This window comes from Drosophila subpulchrella, chromosome X, assembly GCF_014743375.2.
Source record: "Drosophila subpulchrella strain 33 F10 #4 breed RU33 chromosome X, RU_Dsub_v1.1 Primary Assembly, whole genome shotgun sequence".
Lineage (NCBI taxonomy): Eukaryota > Metazoa > Arthropoda > Insecta > Diptera > Drosophilidae > Drosophila > Drosophila subpulchrella.
In genome coordinates, this window is record NC_050613.1 from 20,921,068 (window position 1) to 20,940,201 (window position 19,134).

Consider the following 19,134-nt stretch of genomic DNA (forward strand, 5'->3'; position numbering starts at 1 on the left):
TGACGACTGACGACGTCGAATGCGTATGCCCACCACTACAAATGCACATTTCGCACACTCAAACCGTTGCAAATACATATATACATATGTATGTATATATATATAGGTACACATGTACATATACCCCATTATTAGAAGGGGGCTTACATAAGCTGTACAAGGAAAAAAGCTGAACAAAATCGACAAAAATAACTTCTACACAAAATACGGGAAAGACCCACACACACACTCACACTCACACTCACGCACAGCTGACTAATTAGCAAAGCAAAACACCCAAAATCAAAACCCACACTTAAAATCAAGAGAGATGCTACGAAGCTGGGGAGCTCGGAGAACGGAAGACGGTAAGAAAGACACGCACCGGGGAGTTGGTCGTATCATACGTACTACAAGGCCCTGGAGACACCTGAAACCAAAGCTGAAAGAGACCCATAAAGTGAATTCCTAGCAATTAATACGTCTTCTGTTGATGTTCGACATTTGTATACCCTTTGAAGCGGGATTGATGGTATAATCAAACTAAAGTAGGTTCGTATACCACTTTCCAAGAAATGGTTATATTTTATATATTTGTAAACCTAAAAACATTTATTTTATCTGTTTATGTTTCGCTATACATATATAGGGTATATACATTTGGGGTCTCAACTTAGCTTTGAGTTCTATATACATACATATGTACATATGCATTTGCTTTTGTTTTTATTCATTGGATTTTGGTATGACTGTACTAGTTGTTTTAAAAATAGCCTTTTCTTAGTTCGAAAATTGAAATATTTGGTGGACGAATAAAAAATAATAAAGGAATTATTATAAAATATCACTAACAATTTAAGTACTTCGGCACTATTAAAAACCAATCAATATAATAGTAATCCTTGATGATTATCGCAAAACATCTAACTATACTAAAAATACTTTGAATGTGAGTGCATCGTGAATTCTCAGAACCAATCGATATGATACTAATCCTTGATGAATATCACAAAACATCTGTTTTGATCTGACTGTACTTCTCGGTACCCGTTCTTAACTGCCAGTTAAGATTTTAGCCTTGTGTGATGGCGGCACAATGGAATTCGACTTGGACTCTTGGACCCGGCTAATTAAATTTTTGGGTAAATGTTTAGAGTCGGGGCCCGACCTTTCGGAGCTGCGCAGCTGACACTTCGTGTTCGTGTGGTCGTGTGCTCGTGTTGGAACGGGGCCTGTCTTAAATGCCGCAGAGCGCGCGAATACCGAAAACTTCTTGCATTCGATGGTGCGAAAGGGACGGGGCGAGTGATAGCGAGTGGTAGAGGGAAAGGGAGAGGGCGACGGGAGAGGGAGACAGGGACAGAGACGGAGGCGGAGAGGTGGCCATCGAATGCTAAGCAGGGGCCTTTGCTTTTGCTGCCTGCCAAAAATAGAGACGCCCCCGCCACGCCTCCGCCCACAGAGAGCACCCACCCACCCACACCCCCGCAAAAGCAAAAGCTACAACATCATCATCACACCACCAATACCAATACCAAAACCAATACCAATACTGTGACCCAGGCAGTTCTGTGTGAACCTGTGTGTGTAGGTCTTGTACATAGCATAGCGTAGCTTAAGCTTTCCTTGCACCGTGGTTGAATTATGATAAATAGCCCAGGCAAAGGGAAAGTTTCTAAGACATTATACATACATATGTGCATATGTAGGTACATATGTACATATATATGTAGAAACAAATGAACTTGGGGGGAATTCAGTTTAAAACCACAATTCAATGTTTCTACTACTATCAACATTTTCTACATTTATTCCAACTAATGTTATATGAAAGATAATAAAACTCACAGAATTTCTATGACTAAGCCGCAAAAGGAGATTAATACAAACTGTTATTTCCAAGAACTATTGAAATACCATATAGTTTTTCAGGAATAAGTAATACAAACTCAAGTGTTTTTGACATAAATATAATTTACCAGGAACCATAAGTAACCCCTTTGCATTTGTGTTTGTACGAATTCGAAAATCAAAGAAGAATGTATTAATCATCAAAATTGGAAAACCCAGTGGGCCTGCTACTTTGGGTCCCTGAATCGGTTATTATTTTTCAATTCCCCGTATTGAGAAGTACGAAATCGGTTCTGTAATCCAGCATTCAATTTATTTTCTTGATTTATGTACATATGTACATACATATAAGTTATATCGAAAATGATTGATTATAGTGAGCAGTAATAAATCGATCTAGTAATCCATCCTCAATTTATTTTCTGGATTTTTAGGTTATGTCGAAAATTATCGATCCCGCAAATATTCGGTTAGTTGCATAATTTGAAACCACTGTAAGTTGTAACGTGGCCGCGACGTCGACGTCGGCGTCGCAGCTTAGAGCTAGTCGATGAGAGGAAGCAGAGAGAGTGAGAGAGAGAAGGCGGAGGAAGAAAATGCACAAGGCGGGGGGGGGGACAAAAGGCGAAAAGGGAACAGCGAGCAGCAACAACAATAACAACAACCATTCGGCAAAATGTTCGTGGCAGCGTTGCAGCGACGCCGACTGCGCTGCCAGTGTGTACTTTTTTGTTGTGTTTTCCGTTCGTCGTATTTCGTGTTTTCCGTTTTTCTTTTGCGCTCTGCATCCGCTGCCGCAGTAGGCGTCGCTGCCCGCGCCGCACACATTTTTCAGTTGACTTCGTTGAAATAATTTTCGTAACAACGATCACACTCGTTTGTGCGCGGTGAACGGTTGTTTCTCGGCAATCGACACTCGTTTGTGTATTGCGAAGACGGGCGGACGTACGTCGGCGTCGAAAGCGGAAAAAGCGCTAAAGCGAAATAGCGAAAAAGTGCGAATACGCCAGCAACAACTTGTTTTTTTTTTTGTCCAACCAGCGTCGTCGCGACAACAACAAATAAGGAATATAATTAACCAAAAACATACATAAGCGAGAGAGAAAAGCAGCCACTAATACATATATAACGACAAATGCATAAAATAGTTTTGTTTTTTTGCCACACTGCAAAAATGCAGTCAGCGTTTGTTTGTGTAAGTGTATACATACATACATATAATCTATATACCATAAAAACAACCAGAAAATGTGAAAACTAAGTGTTGTGTGCCTAAAAAAACAACAACAAATTAAAGTGCGCGCACTGGCGCACGCACACTTGGAAAGTAGCTATACAAAAAAAAAATAGCAAAAAAGAGAACGAGCACGTGTGCATCTGTGTGTGTGAGCCGGCCAGTGTGACCAGTGTGTCAGAGAGAGAAAGAAAGCCGGCTCTTTATTTTTTCCCCGTGTTCTGTTTAACTGAAAACAAAAATATTTACAAACCCCTTGAGACAACAAATAAATAAAAAACACAATTACCGATTTCCCTTTGATATGTGAATAATGTAAAATATAATTGCTGTGTATCTTTAAAAAAAAAGACCGGGTTCAAAACCCAACCAACATTTTTTTTTTTGAAATTTTTGACATTCTTGACATATGAAATGGAAATTGAGTGATTGATTGATAGAGAAGTCATCTATAACCAAAAAAATTTCTCATGCAGCTCCTTAAATGAATCCAAGCCCACTGTGAAAAAAAAGGATAACCGGGGAAAAACCAAAAAAGGATATCAATAGCCAGAGGACACCAAGAGGGCGAGAGCAAGACAGAGCATTCAAGAGCGAAAGAGCGAGCGAGAGCGAGCTAAAGTGGAGCGATGGCCAGCGAGGATGTGCAGATTACCAGCGTCATCGATGCAAATGGCCAGAATTTGCCGCTCCACGGCACCAGCTTGGGCGGATCTCTGGGTCCGCCCGTCAAACAGGAGCGTCCCGATGACGCCGAGATACGCGAACTGGCCGCCAAGATGAAGGAGCAACAGAAGCAACAGGCCGCCCAGCAGGCATCCCGTCAAGCGGCCATGCAGCATTCAAATGGCGGTGGCGGCGGCGGCGGCGGCTCCTCTGCCACATCCGGTGGCAACATGCAGCCACCGATCACCAATGGCAATGGTCAGACAAACATCATGAGTTACCTGTCCCGTCATCAGAAACTACCCAACGGTACCATGCAGGTGGTGCCCGCCTTAGCAGCCAACGGTCGCTCCAATGGGGCCATCAGCAGTGATTCTGCCGGTTCGGACAAGAAGTCCTCATCATCAGCGGGTCCCTGCGACGAGGAGTCGATCAACGGGCACTTTGGTTGGGCCCAATTCGGCAAGGTGTCCATCCCATACATCTTTAGGCAATCGGAGAAGTACTGCTCCGTTCGCATGATCGAGCTGAAACTGCTGGGCAAGTATCTCAATTGCCTGCATCCCGACATCTACTCCAGCTGCACCTGCGTGCGCAGCTATTATATCACAGATGCCGAGGCCCGTCTCTTCATCGAGATCAATCACAAGCATTGTGACAGCGAATTCGGTCGCGATATCTTCAATCAAAAGGATTTGGTGGTGCGTCTCAGCGATGCCTCCAAATTCTATCAGTTCCTCGACATTTGCTATCGCAAACTGGTCTCCGGCAGCAAGACGCCATCGGAGAAATGCGGCTTCATACGCATCAACAAGGAATCGGTGGTGCCGTACACTGTGCGCAATAACCAGCAGGTTGTGCCGCTCTTCTACTTCGAGGGCGAGACTGAGAATCTAAAGACCAAGGCAGAGCTGCTCAATGGCTGGGATCTGGCCTATCTGAAGTTCTGTTGCAAGGTGCAGGGCATACGCAACGAGCTCTTCTCCAGCGAGAATGTGGCCGTCATTTCGCTGACGGACATCAAGAGCTACTTTCCCAATGGCACCGAATTCGAGGACTATTGGCCAAGCAAGGTGGTTGACTCGAATCTGCTGATTGGCAATAGGGCCAATGTCAATAATTCGGTGAACTGGACGCGACAGCCCTCGGCGCCGCCGCCCAAGGTGACGACATCGGGCTCTGGATCGTCGAGCGGCGGCGGTGGCGGCGGAGGAGGGTCCTCCTCTTCCTCCAGCGGTGGCGGTGGCCTGGGCCAGAATTCCTCCACATCCTCGTCCTCGAATTCGGCGGGTGGCGGCGGTGGCGGCGGCGGCGGTGGTGGTGGTGGTGGTGGTCAACAGGTGACCTCCAAGTCGCAGCAGCAACAGCAACATGCCTCGGCCGCAGCTGCGGCAGCTGCCTCGGCGCAACAGCAGCACATGATGAAGCAACGCGCCGCCGCAGCAGCAGCCGCCGCCGGCGCCAATGGGGTGGCCAGTGCGGCCAACAGTTTTGGGGCAGCCGCGGTGGCGGCCTTCAATTCCCAGGCGGCGGCGGCAGCCTCAATGCTCCAGCAGTCGCAGGGCAACAACAGGATGCTATCGCAGGCCACCGTGCAGGCGCTGGCCAGCAGCGGCTGGATGTCCGGGCAGAGTAACCTACAGCTCCACGCCCAAATGATGGTGAGTGTTGTCCATTAACTGGGGTCACTGCAATACTACTACTCTTATTTCGCACTTTAAACCATACTAACCCATTTGTAAAATACTAACCCGAAGCCACATGAAGAAGAAGATGTACCCTGCTTTTACCACTACCTCGCTCAGGATTTCGATCGATTGATTTTAAAATTTTTGGGAACAAACTAACCCTGACCACATCCATATCAATTATATCATAATATCACTTGGAAACACTTGTGAATGCCTATACACTCTATAAAAATTGTCATTATACCAACATTATACTAACCCATTTGTAAAATGAAGAAGAAGATGTACCCTGCTTTTAACACTATCTCGCTGAGGATTTCGATCAAGTTGAATAACCCGAATCAATAATATCATAATAATATCAATCGAAAACACTTGTAAAAGCCTATACACTCTATACAAATTGGATCATGTTACTTTGTATTCTTGTACATCAAACAAATGTTTGTCTCTCTAACAAATGGAAAAACGTATATTCCCAGAAAACGTTTGTTGCTTTACCATTAACTTGTGTAAATTATAAAAATGTAATATCGTTCTTTGTAAAAAAAAAAAACGACATTGTTGACAATACCTAATTATACGTAATTCTAATGTGATACATTGTACTTGGTACACAGAAAAAACAAATATCGATCCTTCCTCCTTTTATTTATTTGGGAATACTACTCCAGTTGGTTGCACTTTTTTGTGGAACTGGATTTGTTATTTGAAACTTAATATACTCAAAGGGTTAATTACATGATTCAAAATTGTATTCACTTGAAATAAATATTTCCATTACTTTAGGTGCTCCCGAATTCCTAGAATTTTTGGTGTAACAAATTTTCCACCACTCCTTTGTTTAACTATGAAATGGAATTATTTTGCAATCGCACCCATAGTTTAGTTACATTACCTTTAATTGAACCTATTGGTTATGTAATAGTTAGACTAGATAATATAGGGGTTGCCCTTTAATGAAGAGGTCTTAAAAGTTCTGTTTAGATATTATATATATTATATATATTATAACAATTTCGCTATTGATATGTTACACTGTAAATTTCTAAAATTAGGTCACAGCTTAGAATCCCATTTAAAACAAGTTTTTTTTTCTTCTGCCATCATTGATGAAGAAAATTCAAGCCACTTGAAGAACTTGGGAATTGGTAGAGATCGGGCCAAAAAAAAAAAAAAATGGAAATGGAATGTAATGGGGGTATAAAATATGTGGTGTACAGAGGGTTTTCTCTAGAGAGTGCATGGCCATGTTTTGTTGGCCTCGCTTGTAGCGCACACAAACTTACATGTTGGGACTTACATAGATGTATGTATATAAATCGCTGTTTGTGTTAGCGTGTTTTGCTTTTTTTTTTCTAGCAGATTTTTTCACAGTTTGGCAACAGCGCAGCAGCAGCGTTCGACGGCATCAAAAACTAGGTCATCGGTGTGGTGGAATGGTGTGCATAGGAGAGTGGCTCCATCTCCCTCTTGGCCCATCCCCATCTCTTTCCCCCAGCGTGTGTGTGTGTGTGTGTGTGTGTTGGCCACAACCTGTTGATGTTGCTGTTGTTGCTATCGTCTCTACAGTGAAACTTGCATAAAATAAACCCAAGATTTCTAATTTATTTTCATATATTTTCTTTTTTTTTTAATGTATTACTAGTATAATTTCTAGTTTAACTAGTAACTATAATTTAATAAATACTTTGCAAGTATCTCTATCGTTGAATTCAAGATAGGTTGTTATCTTCTATTCGTATTGATTTTATAAAACTATAAAGAGTTCAAACAATTTTGCTTGACCTCCAAAAAATAAATTTGACCTCCAACTTTCGAAACGTAAACACAACAAAAAAAAAAACTCGCTACTCACGCCAAAGAATACTAGCCGTCTCTAGATACTCGATATGAGTAATAACAATCTTATCAAATCTCAAACTTGAAAACGTAATTCTAATCGTACATATAATCGTTAAAATAGCACGAAAAAAAGGTTAATAGATGGCTGGTAATTGATTTTTGTATGTGAACTAATTCGCATTGGTCATATGAAGCTTCCGCCTCCTTTGCAATTGAATCCATGGTAATTGCAATCTGGATCCATAATGGTTAATTATGCAGACTTAATTGCCCATATACGTACATACATATGTAGAAAAGTAGGTCACTTAAACGATTAACTAACTAAGTGGTTATTTTTAATTATCAAATCAATAGCAAGAGGCAATTTATTACTTTAATTTGTGTTCAATACTTATTATGTTTCTGTTTGGCTTAAATGGGAAGTTAAATATTTGTGAGAGGGGTATAAATATCAGTTCCGCAGAAATACTTATACTTTCAGGTTCTTTACTTTGTTTACTTTGTTAGGGCAAGGTCTTATAACAGTATTGATTACGACCATATACAAAAAGTAACTGAAGTTTTGAGCCATATTAGATATATAAGATATAGATAAAGAACTAGCACAATTTACTGTGATTTTGGACCTTAAAAATTTAGTTTATTTGGAGCTGTTTGTGGTTGACTTGACAAAAAATCCATTTTTAGCACAAATCGGTACTATACTAAGAGTGTGTGGTAAAAGTTCGGAAGCTATATATCTATTGGTTTGAGCCTTGCCTTGTTTCCCACAATTTCAATGAGAGTTTTATATATACATACATATACAGATATATATAGATAATAGCCGTCGTTCAATTTAGCTAATTTTCCCCATTTTTCTTGCATTTTCCATTAGGCCCAGCAAACGCATGCGAACGCAAATCGCGTGGGAAGCTACCGGGAGCACATGAACAACCTGATGATGAGCGGCGGCAGCCGGCAGCCGTATTCCTACAACAATCCCGCGATCTCCATGTCCTCGGTGAACAACCACAGCGGGGGTGGCGGGAACGCCCCACCTCCCCTCGTCCGCTCGGCGGCGGGCCAGAATGCCAACCACATGTAAGTAGAACCGACAGTCCATAGTCTCCTCCTCCCACTATCGATTGTTTAAATCTTTCCCCCCACTACTGTCCTTGAAAAATGAAAAAAGAAAAAAAAAAAAAGAAATTAACCAAGGAAAAAATTAGAACTTATTGATTCTACATTTGATTTTGCCTTTCCTTATGACTATATTTACATTAATTACATTTAGTACGTTGATTTTATTTAAAAATCTCGGATACAAATGCGCAGAAATTGTGTTTTTCAAATTTTGTTGTAATTCGTTTTTGCCAATATCAAAAAAAAAACAAAAACAAAAAAAAAAAAAAACCTTATACTCTATTTTTTCGCTGTTGTTTATATTATACATATATAATACACACATTTTACTAAGTCGCTCTAAGGGTTGAGTTCTCAATGTCTTGGCTGAAATGCATCTAATGTCATTTTTGATGCCTCCGAAAATCGATAAGTTGAAGGACGTGGCGAGCTTAATTAGCGATATATATCTATAACTTTGAAATAATGCTTAGTAGTCAGTAATTGTGTAATATGCTGGGTGTAGTGGGGGGAATTGTATGCTATGGACATTGAGAAATCGCTGCTTAAGTCTAAATTGCTCAGCCATTAGGGTACCCACATGATTTTTTTGCAATCTCAGGAAAGTCAATATATATTTTTAATATTTTGTTGTTCTTTCTTTATGCTCTTTTCAAAAAAAAAAAAAAAAAAAAAAGAAGAAATATATATTGCACCGATTGTTTTTCCCATTCTCAATGTTAGATATATAATAATGAACCATATCGGCGTTTGTGCACGCATTTTATTTGAAGTTTTGATCTGTGTTTTATATCGTCTTAAAAAAAATATAAAATATATTACTCGTTCCTCCCATAAATTCTCTCTGCTCTTTGTTTTTTGCCTTTCAAATTCATGCAACACATTAAGTTAATTACTCTTTTAAACGTAATTTCCCATACAAAGAACAATTATTGCTGTTCTTCTAGTCGGAAAAGCCAAAAATGTGTAAACTCTGTAATTTTTCCAAAGTTATATTCAGTATAGAGCTAAAACATATCTGTAAGCAAATGTTCTAGTCTTGATCTTTAAGCGTATTTTCGGTTTCGAGTTTGAAACTTTAATCTATATTTATTTCGGTTTTCTGTAGTGTATTAACGGTAAACTAAAGGGCAGTAATGTTCAACTACCAATTTTTTTTTTTTTAGATTTCCAACAGAATTTGATTTTATGTTTTTCAAAATAATTACCAAACACCAATCAACCAAACCACAAAAATACCAATTCCCCTCATAACATTTTCCAAAAGACCAAAAAAAAAACAACATTTAAATCTTATTACTAACCGATTCGAAACGACCACTTTTTGCAAATACTTGACGAGCTTTTGTTCTCTCTTTTTTATTTTCGGGTCTCCAGATTCCTAACCTCTTACGGCATGCATTAGGGTGGCTCAAGAAAGGCTCTCGAAAAAAGTAGAGTGAAATAAATAAGCAATCGGTATCGGAGGCGCGACTAAGGTGGAGACTAAGAATATAACGCTCACACTGGGATAACGCGGTTCTACCTGATCGATTAACACCACTACCGCCTACTTACTCCATATATAAGTCCAGTAGAACTAAACCCAAAATACAACACAACACACACACAACACACGAATACGCCCACACACACACCCACACACGCATCTGTACATACATCATATTGTAGAGTTATCATATAAACAGAGCATATAACTCTCAATATCCGAAAAGTATCCGTAGCGATTGCATGACCTTCCCGACTTGACTAAGTTCAAAAAATGAAAGTAGTATACAATTCTTTATAAACATTATAGATATATGAAAACGTACATGTATTTGTTTCTTTTTTCAATGGAATGATGATGATTTCGTTATAACCTAACTTTGTATATTATTATAATAATACCTTTTCCTTGTTTTGCTCTAAAAACTCTTTTTTTTTTTCTTCTTTGTGTAATATATTGATAATTTGATGTTAAAGAGGAACTACAACATATTTTGAAAAACATAAATTCGCATAATAAAAGAGAAAAACCCGAAATGACTTACCTATAAAATATGGTTAAATATATATTAAATATATCTAAATGCAACAAAAAACATATCTACATTTATTTAATGGCTGTGTGTACTGACTACCCCTAATGTTATCACACACACACACAAAAAAAAAACACCTCAAACTCTCTCACACATACATGAAAACACAACACACACACACAAACACGTGGTATGACTCACGACTTGTGACGAACGAAAAAGTTAAAAAAAAAAACATATACCTACATATATAAAAAAAGGGGAAAAATACAAGGCAGCAGCAGCAACAACAACAACGAGAACAAGCTTTTATTGGTGGTGGCAGGTTTTTTTAACCCCGTTTGGCCCCACCCAACCCCTCCCCCTATCTCTCACACACACAAACACACCACTAAAACCAAAAGATACAAAGTACAAAATACAGTGAAAGATCCTAGATACATTATATATAATGCGTGTACAAAAGTTGAAGTAATATCACTCGATGAAAAATGTATGACAATCGATTCTGAATTCAAAACCTTGCTTTAAAAAATATATAATTAATCGGGGCAAAAAATAAGAAAAGAGAGGAAAAGCTTTTTTTGAAAGCTTTTTCAAACTGATGTATATTTATTGCATCTCATATAATTACATAAAAACACAAACAAACAAAACACTCAAACAAAAAAGCCTTCAAAAAATAATAATATTAATTCAGAAGTAAACAATAAAGTAAGATTTCTGTTTTTAAATATATGTAAATTTAAGAAAAAGGGTAATATAGTTTAAAAGAGCACTGAGAAATATTTTTATATTTTTTTTTTGAAGAAAAAAGGAAAGAGCAGAGAGTAAAGCACAGCAAAATTCATCAAATTTACATCATTAAACAAATCGGGCTTTTAAAAAAACCAACGATAATTGACTATCGCCACCTGGTTTTCTCTCATTTGTTTTCATCGGCAGCAGTCGAGCGCAAAGGCCAAGGCAATGGGGATATCGATGTCTCCGATATGTTTAAATCGGCAAATCAAGTGCAATTACGGATGCAGAAGATGAAGATGAAGAGGAAGAGGCAGAAGAAGATGAGGGACGTGCGGGCCACTCAACGAGATTCAAAAATCAAAATTCAAATGCATACCAAAAGAGATGAGATCAAAACCAAGAAAATCCCAGTGTTTTAAGAATTAGTTAGTTGATGAGGAATGACAATTACAACAAAATCGATTGAAAAATGCAAAAGAGTCCTTAAGAAACGAAAAAAAACTAATATAAAAACAAAAGACAATTGTAAATAAAAAAAAAGCTAAAAAAAAACAAAAAAAAAGGGGCGGTCACCTCGACTTATGTATTGTATATAATGTTTCTAGGTCAAATGTCGAGCAGTCACTGGTGCAACAACAACAGCAACAGACACAACAACCGCAACAACAACGACACCAGAACAGCACATTTAACAACAACAACAACAACAACAGCAACAACAACCATGCACCACAGCAACACTCCTCACCAAACAACCAGAACAATACTAGCCACCACCATCATCACCATCAACAACAGCAACAGCAGCAGCAGCAGCAGCAGCAACATGCCTTAGCCAAAAGTCACGGCAGCAACAGCAACAGCAGCAACATGAGAAGTAACAACAGCAGCAGCAGCAGCAACAATGCCAGCAGCAACAACTCCAATTCGGCGGCCGCTGTGGCCGCTGCTGCTGCGGCTGGCTATGTTCAGGCTCTTTTAGGAGGCGGTGGTGTCGGCGGCGGTACAGGGGGCGTGGCTGTTGGCGCTGGCGCCAGCAGCAACAATGCCTTCAACTACAACCTGCCCTCGACTCGAGCGGACTACACGAATTTAGCCTTGTGGAATCAACTGACACCCGCCCAACGTTTGCTCTTCAGTCAGCAGCTAAAGGGTGCAAGTACCGGCACTGCCCATGGTAATCCCAGCAATCCCAATTCGATTCATCATCATCCAACCGGAAAGCAAAACTTTCCAGCCCTGCCCTCCCTGCCGCTGGACACAGATCTGATTACCATGCTGGACTATAATAATCCCAATAAGGCGAATAAAAGTCTAAAATCTGGTGGTGTTACCTTTACCAAACCCATAGTGCCACCATTGATACCAGATGGTTCGGGTGCCGAGATAACTCTGACCAAAAGCAGCAGAAGAGGAGGAGGCGGTGGTGGTGGTGGTGGTGGTGGAGGAGCATCAGCTGATGGAGGAGTGGCCAGCACTGGAAGTGGCACTACCATACCGCTTAACTCCACACAAGCTCTCGAGGATTTCGAAAAGAAGTGCACCGTGATGACGGACGAGATGCGAGCTGTTATACAAAAGGTTCTGGCCAATCCGGATCTCTCGACATTCATACAAACCAATTCCAGTAGCAATAATGGTGCAAACAATCAAAATCACCTGGTACCTTCGTATATATCGCCACCGATGTCGCCATCGGTGGTGGGTGGCCTAAACATGGGCATGGCCCTGGGAAATGTGGCCACCCTGACATTGGCCTCCAATCCGAATGTGACGATAACACCACAGTTGCCGGGACATTTTCTGCATTCGCCATCGAGTTCGTGTTCCAGTTCGAGTGCCTCGAATACGGCGGCATCACCGCTGAGCAGTGGCGGCGGCGGCGGCGGCGGCGGCGGTGGAGGGGGATCAACAAGTGGGGCGGGTGGAGCCGGTGGTGTGGTGGGGTCATCCAGCGGGGCAAGTGGTCGGCAAAAGAGCGTGATTTGTTCAACCAAAAGCAATAATCTACCCATGGCCATACTTTCGCTAGCTAGCAATAATAATTCATTAGGGGTTAGTTCAAATTCAGGCGGACGGCGGAGTAATAATAATAATAATAATAATAATCATAATAATAGTAATTACATTCGTCAGACACACAGCCAAACTAGTAGTAACCACAGCAATACACAAACCACCCAACAACAACAACAACCACCCACACCCACTGACGTAATCGATCTGTCCTCCTCCCGAAGGTCACTCGCTGCATCGGCGGCCTATTTGCAGCAACACTCATCGGCGGTCGCCCAGCAGCAGCAACAGGTGGCAGCGGCAGCGGTGGCCCAGCATCAACGTTTGGCCGCCGCCGCAGCCCATCATGCCCAGCATGCCCAGCAAAATGGACGCAGTTCCTCGAATTCTGGTGGAAATTCTGGCAGTTCAGCGAATTCTTCAGGCAACAATAACAATGGTACAAGTAATTCGGGTTCCTCGGGCAATGGCTCAACCGGCAATGGTAGTGCCTCATCCAATAGCGCCTCCATGCATCTGCAACGGCATGCGGCATTAGTGGCGGCGGCCAGTGCGGCGGATAGTGCCCAACGGTTGTGCGTCATACCCGAAATACCCACCAACAACATGAACCTGACGCCGTACAAGGTGCAAAAGGTGTGCGTCGACAAGCACCTGGTGCCCTGCATCAACATGAAGGCCTACAACGACTCCGAGCAGCTGATGACCCTCATCGAGTTCCAGAAGAACTTCTTTCCCTCGGTGCCGCTGGATCACTGCAAGCGGCTGATTGAGGCCCTCGGCGTGGAGCTCTACAAGGCGAATCGGTGAGTTAAAAAATGTATATACATGCTATCTATACCCTAGTAAAAGCCTCTGAAAATACCTAGTTTCTCTGTTAAAGTGATTCAATCTAAACAAAATCTAAGAATCTTAAAGTTGTGGCAATGTCTGCAAGAACAAAATGCTTAAAGAATATCAAACTATGTTGCAAAAATGGTTTTTGGTAATTTTTATTGGAAATTTAAGCTTCCTAGCTTTCTATAATCAGTTGCTAGCAAATTGCTTTTGCTTTCCCAATCATTTTTTTGCAACAAATTCAAGCTATTTTGTGTGAACGTAATTGATATTGCAATATCGAAGAACTCATTAAAAGGCTGTCAAAGGAATATTATATTTGAAATGCAGTCAACCGAAAAGCAGGCAGATGTCAAGAATTTTTCATATGAATTTCAACAAGTGCATAATGAAAATGCTGTCAGTTTCATGTAAATAAACATGAGCTTGTTTGAATGAAGATAAATACAATTTCAATGAGAAAGGATTTTTTGAATTTGCCTAGAATGCAATTGATATAGTAAGTAAGATAAGCCATATGTTTGTTTATTCATCATATTATAAGACGATTGTTTGATGTATTTCTTCCGACATATATTTTACCCATATATACTGTAAACCCTAACTGATGGCAATCTCTTGGAATATTCGCAGGCGACAGGTGCAGATCCTGATGGAGTTCGACCGCAACTACAACGAGAACATGCCGCTGGTGCAGGTGCGCGACATCATCAAGTACATGACGCAGCTGACCTTCATGACGCGCCAGCCGGAGCAGCCGCCGGCCAAAAGGACGCGCACGAGCTAGGAATTAAGCTGGGGAGCACAACATTTGCCACCAACAACAACAACAACAACCACAACAAAAACAGCAGCAGCAGCAGCCACAATACCAACAACCACACCGACAACACAACCAACATCCAGCACAACAACAGCCACAACAGGCAGCAACATTGCAGCCACAGTTCATACAAGATCAACAGCTACATCATCATCAGCAGCAGCAGCAGCAGCAGCAGCATCTTTGGTGGCAGGCACTTCGTTGAGGAGACGGGCCCTCACACCGCCAGCGAATGTGAGCGGTGGCGAAGTTCTGACCAGGCGGAGGGCACTAGCACCGCCGCCAGCTCCACCAGTTCCTGCCACACCACCTGGCACAGGAAGCCGAGGATCTCCTGCAACATCAGCAACACCAGCACACACCACCAGCAACACATACGAAATGTTGTACTCCCACAACCCACACCCGCACCATCCAGCCGCCCAGCATCACACAGCAGCCCAGCAGCAGCAGCACCACCACCATCAGCAGCAGCATGAGCAGCAGCGTCTGTTGAAGAAGCGGCAGCATGCAGAGCAGACGGCTGCCAAAAATCCCCGAACTGCTGCGGCGGCGGCTCAAAAAATGGCCGAAGCGGAGCATGCGTACTTATCTAATTTATATGGCAAGGCGGCGGCCAGCATGCTGAGTCCACCATTGGGCAATGTTCTGCCCGAATGGGAGCAGCATAGGCAGCGAAGGACACAGGCGGCGGTAGCAGCAGCAGCAGCAGCAGCAGCACCGTCCCAGCAGCAGCAACATCATCAGCAGCAGCAGCAACAGCAGGCGGCGGTGGCGCCACCCCAGCGACATATAATGCATCGCAGGCACAGCGTGTGTGCCGCTGGACTGGCCAGCCTGTCGCCTGCCTCCTCGACGCACTCCTCTTCGACGGCCTCGCCAACGGCGGCGGCAGCGGCCTTGGCCGCAGCATCCTACTATGGAAGTGCAGCGGCAGCAGCGGCGGCGGCATTTACGGCACCATATCAACACCATCATCATCATCATGCTGCAGCGGCTGCGGCGGCCCACCATCATGCGGCAGCAGCAGCAGCAGCAGCGGCGGCAGCAGCGGCGGCCCATCACACACACGGCCAGCCGTCGCCCACCATCTATCCACCCACTCCGCCGCCATCGGCGCCCTGGGTGCATCCTTGGTATGCCGGTGATGCCGCCTTCTGAGCAAGAGACCGTAGATAGAGTATAGATCCTAGACAGATTCAGATCCCAAGGGGCAAGCAACTCAAGCCCCACACTGTACATTCGAGTTTCTAGTTTGTTAAGCTATTTATTAAAACGACAAAAAGTAAAACAGAAAACAAAAAACAAAAAACTAAAACCTAGAGAGAAAGATAGAGAGGTGTGTCCCCAAAACATTTTTTTTGCGCGCGTGTTCTGGAGGATATTAGGTTGTAAGTAGGCTAACTAAAACAATTTCTGGGCATTATATGTCAACTAACCAATATTCGAGGGTAACCTTATCGATGATATATGGACTAGAGCTGCTGGGATTTCGTTTGGTCAAACAACAACAGCAAAACAACAAACAAACATTTTTAACTGAGAACTCAAAGAACTGATTACATATTATTATCAAAACACACACAAAGAGGGCAATTCGTTTTCCTTTTTGATTCGTTTGGAATATTTTTTCGTGGTTCAAAAGTCTTTTTCTAGAAATATTTACATAAATTAACAGATATATGCTAATACATGTGTAATATATAGGTAAAAAGAGCCAACAAACTCGTCATATTGTAAGCAAGAAATTAAATTTCTTGCGTTTCAAAACTATGCAAAAAAAAAACTAACATAAAAACTAAAAATGCGAATTAAGCGAAAGCAACTATTCAAAAAGTGAGTCAAATTTTGTAAGCTAGAAGAACAGATCGCTAGATCCTGAGAAATTCCATTTAATATTCATTATCGTCTTATCATTGTCAAGCATTATCATCAAAAGATCCCCATTCGAGCAGCAAAGCGTAAATCCTAAGCAACTGTATGATTTAACAATTTCCAAATCTTAAGAAATAACATAAAAAGCTACAACTAAAAATTAAAAATGCAAAAAACAAAATTATAAGTTGAGGAGGAAACACACACAAAAACAAACAAAAACCAGAAAACTATGTTAAAAACATACAAAAAAGATAATATTAATATAAAAACAAAAAAAAAAAGAAAACATTATGTTATATACAGTGTATGTATATCGAAATATATATGTATGTGTATGAAATACTTGAATATCCGTTTTATGGATTTAAGCAACTTTTTTTTTAAATAATCATAGTTATTTTTTTTTGTATTGGCGAAACATAAGGATATTTATTTAATACTATGTTGCTGATGTTGCACTTAAAATTTCCTTTTTCCTTGCTCACGCCACTCATTTATATCCATTTTAGTTCAGTGCTGTTATTTAATTATCTTGGGCAATTGTTTAAAGAAATATTAATTGTAAGTCACAGAAACACTCACATACACACAGACAGAGAGAGAAAACTAAGTAAAAGTATAATTAAAAACTTTATTATTGTTAGGTTTAAAAGCCGTCAAAGTATTTATCAAAGTGTGTTTTCATTTTTGGCAGTGCAGCAAAAAACTAAAAGCATAACGGAAAATAAAGAAATGAAGCAAAACTAAAAAGAATCAATATCGAAAATTGTGTTTTTATTGGGATATACGTTAAAATGTGGGGAAATTGAAATGGCGCTTAGAAGGGCCATTTGGACCGTTAGCTTTGCAGAAAGCTCCCAAAAGAGCTTTTTTTGGGGCCTAACTTGGGTGTTCTACAGGATTGAAGAGCTTTTAGGGATATCCCCTGTTTGCAAAATAAACAAAATTGCTTTTTTAAAATTTTGTTTATCCCTGGTTTTGTGCAAAACTGAAAATTGTATAATCTATTATAATTGTTACCTAAATGCAACCCTTCTATATCCTGATTTTTTCCTTTAAAAATGTCCTGTAACTGAAAAAGCTTTTGAAATATCAACAGCAGGATATAAAACCCAGAGCTTAAAGCTTTGGCAAATTGAATTTCCGTTAAACTCTAGATCTATAAAAAGCAGCATAAGGGTTCTCAATGTAGGTAAACAAAAAATGGGTATAAAAAAAGTTATGCCGCGTGATATTAAAATGGGAGGCATCTGCCCACAGCAATGTCCTTGTCAAATGAAGTGCAACATTTTCTGAGGGAGGCAGGCGGACTTTATCCCCGTTTCCCGTGGAAAATTCAGGACAAATTGCATGAAAACCGTGTACGCGTGCATGAGCAATAAAATGCTTTGGGGACCAAACTGTGCGGAAAAACTGCAACAGACCAAAACAATGGCAACAACGGCGACACGAATGAAGTTTAAGGGAATTTCCACTGTAAGCGCAAGATAAACATGACCCTTGGGAGGGGAATTTGGGGTGGGGTGGGGTGGCCAGTGCAACTTTGGTCCACCCCAACTGCCAGCTTGTGCCGCGTGTGTCCTGTGAGTCCTGGGCGAGTAAACAAACGCACATGGCTGCCAGGCAGAGGGACAACTGTACAGGCTGGACAGGATGTTCGGCAATAAGTGATGAGTGCCCCGAATGGGGGATACCCTTTAAAGATTAGGGTTTACGCTTTAAAGAAAATATCTTTTCAAAATAATGTAATATTGCCCCTAAATGTCACAGGTTTTGACTTTTCTTTCGGATTTTCTAAATGTAATTATAAATTTTAATTTTTTAAAAATTGTTTTCTCATTTATTAATCCAATGGATCCTTCTATAGGGAATATAAAAATGTAACTTTCACACCCCGCTCGATGTCATTTATTCGAAGTTTCCCCGCCTCCCCCATAAACCGCCCCCTCACACAGATACACACATGTATGTAAAGTTGACTTTCCGCCATATTCGTTGCATTGGGGAAAAAAGTTGATCCTTTCGGTTGCCCTCGTCTGTTTCCCCCAATCCCATTGCCCATTGCCAAAAGCGAAAAGTGTAATTCCCGCAAATAAAACATGGTAACCGCCATGCAAACAAAGCAGCCAACAGAAACAATAGCAAAACAAAACAAAACAAAAAATAAACAAGAAAATGGCGGACAGAAATTTGTTTAAAAATATTTATGAAATATACACAAATTGTTTATGGAGTAAAACCGCAAACGTTTCATTTCGTTGGCAGGTCAGGGCCTCTGGGAAGCAACGAAATCAGATATGTCCACCTCCTTTGGGCCAAAAACGAGCTGGGATTTGTGGTCAGAAGATATTTATGAAGGGTATAGCTTCGGGAATGCGATTTGATATACATTTGGAGACACAGTTTACAGGTTATTGG

At 41.2% G+C, this 19,134-nt stretch overlaps 1 protein-coding gene across 4 annotated transcripts; it reads left to right on the forward strand.

Annotated features, from left to right (window-relative positions):
• The first annotated feature begins 2,694 nt into the window (after positions 1–2,694).
• On the forward strand, positions 2,695–17,473 carry LOC119558184 (uncharacterized transmembrane protein DDB_G0289901). 4 transcript variants are annotated; one of them, XM_037871451.1, is made up of 5 exons: positions 2,695–3,025; positions 3,541–5,391; positions 8,147–8,352; positions 11,768–13,984; positions 14,649–17,473. In XM_037871451.1, exons 2-5 carry the CDS (start codon positions 3,694–3,696, stop codon positions 14,800–14,802), a joined length of 4,275 nt encoding a protein of 1,424 aa, XP_037727379.1. In that variant the 5' UTR covers positions 2,695–3,025; positions 3,541–3,693; the 3' UTR covers positions 14,803–17,473. The 4 variants fall into 4 exon arrangements, with proteins under 4 accessions (XP_037727379.1, XP_037727381.1, XP_037727382.1 ...); XM_037871453.1 differs by having other exon boundaries at positions 2,698–3,025; positions 13,403–13,984; positions 14,649–17,469; XM_037871454.1 differs by lacking the exons at positions 11,768–13,984; positions 14,649–17,473 and adding an exon at positions 11,364–11,730 and having other exon boundaries at positions 2,699–3,025.
• The last annotated feature ends 1,661 nt before the right edge of the window (positions 17,474–19,134 follow it).